Source organism: Ruditapes philippinarum, unplaced genomic scaffold (assembly GCF_026571515.1).
Source record: "Ruditapes philippinarum isolate M1 unplaced genomic scaffold, ASM2657151v2 ctg6983_1_1_1_1, whole genome shotgun sequence".
NCBI classification, from domain to species: Eukaryota; Metazoa; Mollusca; class Bivalvia; order Venerida; family Veneridae; genus Ruditapes; species Ruditapes philippinarum.
Genome location: NW_026856954.1, coordinates 29,027 through 39,135, shown reverse-complemented (window position 1 = coordinate 39,135; position 10,109 = coordinate 29,027). Strand labels below are relative to the sequence as shown.

At 34.0% G+C, this 10,109-nt stretch overlaps 2 protein-coding genes across 2 annotated transcripts; both read right to left on the bottom strand.

Annotated features, from left to right (window-relative positions):
• Positions 1-1,194: 1,194 nt before the first annotated feature.
• On the bottom strand, positions 1,195-5,333 carry LOC132748252 (uncharacterized; the record flags this gene model as incomplete). Its single annotated transcript, XM_060737826.1, has 2 exons — positions 4,593-5,333; positions 1,195-1,452 (listed from the first exon to the last, which is right to left on the bottom strand). Coding segments are annotated over exons 1-2 (999 nt in total), but the record flags the coding sequence as incomplete, so codon positions are not given.
• A 2,710-nt stretch (positions 5,334-8,043) lies between these two features.
• Positions 8,044-8,836, bottom strand: LOC132748251 (uncharacterized). Its single transcript, XM_060737825.1, has one exon. The coding sequence runs from the start codon at positions 8,755-8,757 to the stop codon at positions 8,044-8,046; it is 714 nt and encodes a 237-aa protein (XP_060593808.1). The 5' UTR covers positions 8,758-8,836.
• Between the last annotated feature and the right edge of the window lie 1,273 nt (positions 8,837-10,109).

Sequence of the window (10,109 nt, the reverse complement as noted above, 5' to 3'; positions counted from 1 at the left end):
AACAAATCCAGAGAGTTTTATTTCATAAATATTTATTTAAGTTATAAAACTTATTTTAGGATTCTTAAATGACTTATAAATATTCTTTACTTCAATAAAATGGAAATAATGATGTCCAAGAGAATGGTTTTGTTCTAAAACTTCTTTTACAAAAGCGTATTATAACATGCGATTCATAAAATTGTTCGTTACAATAAAATTGAGATAAAACCTCTTCAATTTATGTCTATCAAAGTACAATTTAGATAATTTGAAAGTCTTAAAATGTCTGTTATGATTAGATACATGAATAGCTTGAAATAACATAAAGTGGAATAATGTTGACCAACAACAAATTTACATCAAATTAAGGCATTATAATAAAAATAGACAATGGATGACAAAATAAAAAACTGTTTATTAGTGAATATACTTAAGAAGAACATGACTAAAATTATATACATACAAAACAGATTTTATGAGTTCCTTTTGTAATAATGCCTGATTAAAGCGCGTACAAAAAACATTGTTTTCAAACAGACAGATATCATATTATTTCGATTTATTTTGTAAACATTTAACAAAGGTATTTGGTCCTTTGTCTGTCCGTGTAGAACCATTTTCACAGTTTGTTATTTAGAAGGTTACCTATATATAGTAAGTTGTACATGAGTTACAAAATCATGTATCCATTTTTCGGAAACTGAAATTTTTAAAATGTTTATATGAGGTTCATCAAAATGTATGGAAATTTGCAACTGGTGCTTTTAAAGATAATATATAACAAATTGGTTTCGTATGATATCTCCTGAGTACAGCATATAAACTCTGAATAGAACTTGTACCTGAGAGTAACTAATTATAATAATGATGATCTAAGACAAAACATAATACTCATTAACGTGGCAAAGCCAAACAAATGATTAGAAAATGCATTGAGAAAACAAATAAGTGTATATTTAAAATCATATTAATGCATCCAATGTTTATATAAATACAATATGGTAAAAAATGTATGATTTAATTCTTAAAACAAATTAGATAGATTCTTTTCTTTTCTCGCATTAACAAATATTTCCCCGAGTACATATGATTCACCATTTAGCATTCAAACTAACATTTTTGATTGTAGTTAATCGACTTTAATCAAACAAGTCACCATCAATATAATTTGATTGTTAAATGTATACAACAACACATTTTCATATGACTTACCTTTGCTCGAATATGTCTATATTTAATGTGTGATGACATATTGTGTTTCATAGAATGGTTGGGCTGCTTTATACGTGACCCATAATCTTTGGGAGACATATTATTTTTGCCTTCGCCATTCTTCTGTCCGTCCAGTCGTCCGTCCCTCCGCTTCAAGATCGTCCGGCTTTCACAGGTCAAACTGCTGCTAAGATTTTGACCAATCTCTACAGGAGTGATCAGTACGATCCCTAGTTGTGCATAGCTTGTTCCGCTTCGCTACACAAAACAGAACACTCCTTTTCGGCTTTCACAGGTCAAACTGTTTTTAACCAAACTTTACAGTAGTAATCAGTACCATCCCTACTTGTGCGCATCATGGCCATGTTATTCTTCGATGCACAAAATGACCACCAGAGCTAGAAAAAGAAAAACCTTGTCCGACTTACACAGGTCAAACTGTAGGGGGATTTCAATCAAACTTCACAGGAGTTATCAGTACCATTCCTAGTTATGCATATCGCGGACATGCTTCGCTGCACAAAATGACTACACGAGTTTTAGATGGAAAAGTACTGTCCGGCTTTATCAGGCTTTTGACTAAACTTCACAGGAGTTATCAGTATCATACCTAGTTCTGGGAGACGTGTGTTGATTTTTTTAAAATTTTTTTTGGAGTGGGGACCCTTCTAGTTGGAATTTATTCAGCACTTGTCATTATACAATATATATGAATAATATTAAATTTAAATACGTGAAGAGTATAATGCAACGATATTCCATTGCTCATTTTAGTTATATGCCGAGTTTGAAAAAGACAAAAGTAAAAGACAACGTTTTGTGTGTTTATTCACTCATTGAAGAGTTTCTAATGCTACTTTAGTTGTCTGGCCAGCTAGTATCAGGCTCCGATAGGGAAAATATTTTGAAAATAGATCACTTGATGTAACCATTTGTTTTTATTGGAAATATACTCATACATAGTATACAATAATACAAATTCATATTAAAATTTATTCTGATACAATCTGATTTCTGGCAATAAAATCTTGTTTTCTGTATGTTTAAGTACGTTCTAAAATGTTTGTGCAATGATAACACGTTATCTGTAGCTAGCTTATCTTATGTCCGATCCATATACATTTGTTGGAGAAGGCCATGTTGTTCAGAAATACCACAGACTCGTATCTAGATATAGAAATATTGTGATTTAATTAGTACTGTGTTTACGCAAAACGAGAAGGAAGTCACTAACCGGTAACCTTTTTCTAAATAATGCGAGAGGAAGCAGACGTTGCAATTATGTGATAACTTAAAAGCAACCACATAAATCTAAGTTTATTAGCAATAGCAATGGTACCATTTCTTTCAATTCTTAAAAAAAAAAACTAAAGCTAAAATAAACAAGTTTTCTATCCAACTAGACAGTATTACGATGCCATGAATAAATTTTCCGAGCATTATCCTGAATATTCGGTATTGATATTGTCTCTTTATTCCAAACATATTTGAATCAGCTTAATTAGAAAAAGTTTATTTTGAAAACATATACCGTCTCTCTTTGTGTGTAATTGCTCAATTGAGTGCCCCGGTAGAAAAGCAAACTACATGGGTAAATATCAATGATATCTGGTCAATCAGATTTGAATGTTGCTCTACGGTGGAAAATTACATTGATATGATTTTCATTTAACTTCAATATTTTAATAAGCATTGTTTATGTTAGTCCGAACATTTCTTCAAAAAATAAAACAGATTGTATATATGTTCAAAATCATTGTGCACGAACAAAATTGTATACCTTAAGGAAATCAAGACACGAGTTGTTGACAGCATATAAATTTGAGCAACTATTCTACACATATGCTAAAAATGAGCAAGTTTTCCCTCATTCAATTTCGTTTTTGAATAAGTTAATTGATTGCGAAAAGATCTTTTTTTAATTTTAAAGGGGCCGTTTAAAAAATTTTTTTAAAGGGGTTTTTACGGCCCCTTGAAACCACGTTAAAAAAATTTGGTTTAAACAACTTGATGATTTCTTGTTAAGCATCCATTAAGACAACCCAAATATGAAATTTTATTAAAATTTACCGTTCAAAACATGAGATATGTACATTTGATGTCGGCTACCCCACTTTTCCGAGAAGAACCCCAAAGAGCAAATACCTAGATGCTATAAATCTTGTGTAATTTTTCCAAATTGAGGAATATATTTGTGAAATGTACCTTGTTTGTTCATATGACCTTAGTTTATATCATGCATTACTTTACTGATAACAATTGTTCACAAAGAAAAAAGAAAAATAAAATGTATTATGTGAAAAATTTTGACCCTGCGGACTCTGGCTTTTTTTCCATGTCATGTCCAAATACACAATGTTTTGGCCAAATTTTTAATGCTTTCAATATTGTTTCACAATATAAAACCCAAATACAAAGTTTCTATCAGATATAAAGGGGAAAATATTAAAAAAGGAAAAACTTTTACCGTCTAGTTAGTTCAAACCACTACATTTTATGAGTTTGGTATCAAATGTCAAGGGAGACAATTTGAGGTCAAATTTCATTATTTATTCTTTCTTTGTTTCAAACTATTAAATAATGCTACAGCTTCTGCTTAGAAACAATACAAGACTTGCAATGCAATAAAAACACTTATATCAATAGAAAAGGTACCTTCTGTCAACAATAAAATCATGTGTTTTCTTCAAAATTTTGTATACATACATGTGGTCGAGAGCTAGAAAATCAAATAGTGACCAAGAACTATTTATCCACACCAAGCACTAAAATTTTCACAAAAATAATACTTACAAAGAAAAATATCCTACTATTTATCATATGTTATGTTTTTTGATGTGTGCTGCAGATACCAAAAAATAAAAAAATGTATTAACAATGTAACATTTTGGTTTTGATTCTGTGACTAAAGTTAAAAATGTAAGTAAGCCTAAATTTCAATGAAAACATGTCAATATGGCCTTGAGTGAAAATACTTTGAAATATACTGCTTTCCTGCAATAGAAAATTGCTGAAACATATCTTCAGTACAATATAACTTATGGCATTTGGAGATCCAACAGTATATATGAGCCGTGTCATGACAAAACCAACATAATGCGTTTGCGACCAGCATGGATCCAGACCAGCCTGCGCATCCGCGCAGTCTGATCAGGACCCATGCTGTTCGCTTACTAACTCTAATACAAGAAGAGAAAACTGATAGCGAACATCATGGATCTTGATCAGACTGAGCGGATGCGCAGGCTGGTCTGGATCCATGCTGGTCGCAAACGCATTATGTTGGTTTTGTCATGACACGGCTCAATTATCAGTAAAACAAATTTTAACTGTTTTTTTTGTAAGAAATCAGCCAGTTTAGGAATGACAGTCTCAAGTGTCCTTTTTGTGTTTGTTACACGTGGTTGGCCTTCACTGTTTCTCATCGTGAATGTACTGTGTAGTCCATCTTCACCATCACGTATAAAGATTTTCCTTAGATGCTCCAGGTTTAACCCAGAAGACGCGATATTTTCAGCTGTAGGAAGTTTACAAACACTACTTGCTATAAGACATGACAATGACGGTAAATTCTTTGCCTTTTCCTTCGATGACAAACATTGGTGATACACTGCATTTAGAGAAAAAGTGAACTTTATCATATCATTTACTAAGGCACAACAATGTTGGAACAATTTCACTAAGGCGCGCACATCTTCAAGAGCGTCATGGGCATTATACTGTATACCGAGAATGTCCTGTACAAGATCTCCCTGCTTGTAACTACTTCTGTCAGAATAGGTCTTACGAAACAATGGTAATGTATCCAAACAACCTACAACACTTGCTAAAAATTCTTCCAACTTATTCACATTAGAAACTGCAGCAACAAGAACTGAAAAATCAAACCTCCGCCCGTTGTGTGCCACCAACACTACTATGTTATACTTTTTTAGCCACTTTATGAAATTTTCAACAGCACATTGAATGTTTACAGTTTCTACTATAGTTCCGGAAACATACATAACATTATTATCTGCCATTCTAATACCAGTGGTCTGCTGTGCTCCTTCTGATATAAGTAGCTTCGGTGTAACATAAGTTGAAAACTCACTACCACTATTTAATTCTCTGGCAGCAATCTGGGTCAAATGAGGCATTTTCCCACTTCGTACTGAAATAAACAAAAAAGCAATTTATATAAAACACATCAGATATGAGCCGCATCATGAGAAAATGGATATAAAAGCGAGCCCAACCAGTATGGATCCATGCCAGCTGGTGGAAATCGCCTTAAGGCCCATTTTCACATGACGCAGCTCAAATATTCCATCATTCTAAAGTTACTTTCATATGTAAAACATTCATGATGTTATTGAAAAGCAACACATTATTTTTTTTATAATAATGGAACATAAATCTATATTAGACCGCCAATATAAGAAGTAGTTATATAACACACTTTCTAAGATCTGTAGTCTCCAAAATTCTGGAAACAAAGTGATCCCTCGGAAGCATTAATCACAACAAAATAACATAAGAATTGCAGACTCGGTTTGATTGAGTCTGTACATGTTGGATAATGAATAAGTGCAACATCCCTCACGCCCCCTAGCACCGGCTTGAGCGGTACTCAATTCTCAACACTTTATAGTGTTGGCATCAATGATCCCGAAGGACCAGAAAATATAACAACACTGAAGTGAAGTACGGGGCAACTTTTTACGGCTGCCACACGGCACTTGACACCTGCTGTTGTGAAGTACAAAATTCTGGAAACAAAGTGATCCCTCGGAAGCATTAATCACAACAAAATAACATAAGAATTGCAGACTCGGTTTGATTGAGTCTGTACATGTTGGATAATGAATAAGTACAACATCCCTCACGCCCCCTAGCACCGGCTTGAGCGGTATTCAATTCTCAACACTTTATAGTGTTGGCATCAATGATCCCGAAGGACCAGAAAATATATCAACACTGACGTGAAGTACGGGGCAACTTTTTACGGCTGCCACACGGCACTTGACACCTGCTGTTGTGAAGTACAAAATTCTGGAAACAAAGTGATCCCTCGGAAGCATTAATCACAACAAAATAACATAAGAATTGCAGACTCGGTTTTGCACTTCTTCATTATCCCTCATGTACAGACTCAATCAAACCGAGTCTGCAATTCTTATGTTATTTTGTTGTGATTAATGCTTCCGAGGGATCACTTTGTTTCCAGAATTTTGATTGAGTCTAATACAACAAATGTTGGCATCGAGTTTTGAAGTTTCAGGGGCTTAAAATCACCACGTGGTACAGCGTCCGGAATTGTTTCCACATCAACATCATTCTGAAGACCAATTTCTGAAGTACATTGTATTAGAATAATGTGTGTCCAATCATAAATTATAAGACAATGTAAACATTTGAACTGTTAGAGTACCAAAGGTCTTTTAACCATATTCAGCACAGTTGAGTGAGCAAACATTACATCCTTTTTATAAAAACAATACTTTCTGTCCATCTATTGATCAGTACTATGACCAGACCAGTGGTAGAACTTACAACTTTCTTAGGATTTGAAACTCTACTATAAGTACCCAGTGCACTAAGCAGTTGACGTACCACTTTTTTTTTTTACTTTTTAACATTACAAGATAAAAGGCTAACCTGACTGATATGTGGCACCTTCTAGCACTTCAGTTGCTCCTTTACATATACACCTCTCTTGTTTCAATGTGAGTCTGCGACGCTTGGACGAAGGAAGACTGGAGCGTTCCATTCGGCGCTTGCGTTCATTCATACACTTCTTAGAGTACTTTTCTGTGTGGAACCCCGGAGAAAGACCTCCTTCTTCATTAGCCTAACATAGAAAAAATTGTGTAAGCTTTGATAGTTACATACATTTACCAATCAAGACAATTTGACATATCTGGTCTAGATTTAGTTGCCATAGTGAACTAAGTTGTTGTAGTAACATGGGTCACCATTGCTCTTCAATGTAATCATTCATAACACTTGAATGATGCCCAAAAGCTTATTATATTAGTATGATAAAAGTTTTCATTCGCCTTTTTAATAATGTAAAAATGTAAGGACTATTATGTAAGTAGCATATAATGCATACATGTATATTCACTTGAAAAAAGCAACATAACTCTGCAACATTGTTGTGTTCTAACTTTATAGACAATACATGTATAATGTAAACAAATAATAACAAACTATGAACAGTACTTACTTGCAGAAGGCACCATATGCTTGAAACTGTATGAAAATATCCAACAGTGTAACTGCAACACAAACAAAGAAATCAACATGAACTGTAAACATAAATCAACATGAACTGTGAACTGTAAACATAAATCAACATGAACTGTGAACTGTAAACATCAAACGAATAAAAAAAAACGTGAGAAACAAATAATCTTAGCAAAACATGTCTGACAACTTCATTTCCTGAATTGAAAAAGGAATACCATTTTTAACCCTTAAAGCTACAGCCAGTGATTTAGATTTAAATTTCAGGCTAAGTATTTTGCAGGCTTTATAAATTGAAATAAATCATCTAAAAGAATAAATACTGCTATTTTACAGCTGTTTTGCTTGTATTTAAAACAAATAAGAAACAAATCACTAACTGCAGCTTAAACCCTACTGATTTTGTGCTGGATATCAAAAGGGTACAAACATACCCATCAAAATAGTTTTAAATTAAATTTGTAAAGTCATCTTGATGAATTTTTGAAAGGTAAATTTTGTGTAAAAGTATTTCATATCAAAATGAGATCCAGCCCTAAATAAAACAAAATCAAACTAATCACATGCAAGTTCAGTGTCAAACTCTTGTTAGTACCTTTGCATATAAGTTCTATCCTTTCATTGCTGAAGGCTTGCTTCGCCTGCACTCGGAAGTCCAAGGGACCTCAGAGTTATTCCATAGTGAAGTGACTTTGGGGCCCTCAACGATACTTCCCTGTTAGCATGTTCACATTGTTGTGAAGAACCCAAGTCAGAGTACTGTTCTGCATTGCCAATGACAGGTGCGAAAACTTTGTCAAGTTCTTCCCGAAGCTGACCTGTTTCATCTTTGATAGGGCCCTTGTATGGCAAGCTACGATGAAGATATTTTACACTTTGGTCCCTCTTGTAGCCACAAAACTTTGGGAAACAGAAGCTATGGTCCCCAAACTGATGGGGTATGATTGCCCTCAGATTTTGTTCTAGATCTTCTTTGTTTCCTTGGTTTTTAGCAAAGGCGTATTTGAGACACTTCTGGATGTGGTTAATTACAACTTTACTGAGACGAACTTTCTTGGAGGCTTGCAACTGAAACAGGTGTTTACCAACATTCTTCACAACATGGTTCCTATCAAATCTCTTTTTCATATTAATATTTTGATTAGACTTTAACCGAGCTATAAGTGTATTGTCTCCATCACCTTCAATATACTCTACAGGTGTTCCTTCTTTGAACAATTCCAATATACCTTGTTCCCGCTCGCACTCTCCATCGATCTTGCACTTCCTGTATGGTTTTGGACCAAGCGGTGTAGACGTACTGGTTGATCTGGTTTGTTTCTTTTCCACCATTTACATGTTCCACAGGTTCGGTGTTTTACAATAGCCTTCAATACCTTTTTACCATACTTCGCCTTACTCATAAAAAAGGTATGAGCTGTAAAACAAAATAATACAGAAAATTGTTTGAAAGATCATTTTCAATTGACACGATTTTACAAAGCAGCTGGACTGCATGTTTTAAACTACATTTACATGTAAACATACATAAAGTGTAAACATACATAAAGGCTAAAGCATGTTCAACTAATTACGAAGTGATCATTATGTAAAAAGCTTAACTTTAATCAAACTGAGTCTGCAATTTTTCATGTAATTTTGTTTTGGTTAAGGCTTCTGAAGAATCACACTTCTTCCAGATTTTTATAAGGCTGTTTACTAGGGATGGCAATAACCGAATAAATTGCTAACGTCATAACCCTTCAATCGTCCGACTGGTTAACAGATCACAAACTAAAACACTGCTATTATTTTTGTGTAAAATTTACTCTGAAACATTAATTTACAGATTCATTTTTTTCTACTTACATGTAAGACTATCAAAGCCTCGTTTTTGCCAGGCTGTATCAACTGCACAAAATAGATAAATACAGAATCCCTAAAGAAAGCCCAACACGGCAAAATTGAAAATGTTGCAGGCTCGGTTTGATTGAGCCTGTTCATGGACGGTACTGGAAAGTGCAAGTTACCGTCCACGCCCCCTAGCACCGGCTTAAGCAGAATTCAACATTTTAACATGAAATAGTAAAATTTTGAATTTTTGAACAAGACATGCCAGAGCGGGTTTTACAAGGGAACCTTTTCAACAAACTCTTCTTACATGAAGTTTTACCCAGCTTATGTCCATGGATAACAAATCTATGTTTTCTGTATTAAAAGAAAAAAAGAAAAGGCAATGTTTCAATATCTTAATTGATTGTCAAAACATTTACAGTGTATGAAAAGAACAATGTTCACATGTATATTTAACATGCTGGTTTATATAATAATTAAGTGGCCCTAATGGTCCCATAGCTTTTTTTTGACAGAATGAACACTGGTATAAAAAGAAACAGAACAGAAGTGTGACAAATAGCCCTTGCATTTACAGTGCAAATTTAGTTTAAGGGATTTTCAACTACGAAGTTTTTTAGATATTTTTTTTTCAAGCTTTGTGTACTTTGCACTGAAATTCAACTGATGTTCTAACAATGAATCTATGTTCATATGAGTCCTACCTTCTCTTAACACCTTTCTCCTGCGAAGATTGTGGACTCATTGTATCATCTGCCCAACTTATGTCTTTAGTGTCGCTTGGTATTATCAACTCCCTGAAAAGACAAAAAGAAAAGAAAGTAAACAACAGTCTAAACCAGACAAAAGAC

Coding starts and splice junctions, on each gene's coding strand:
- LOC132748251 (XM_060737825.1), bottom strand. CDS start 8,757: ATGGTGGAAAAGAAACAAACCAGATCAACCAGTACGTCTACACCGCTT.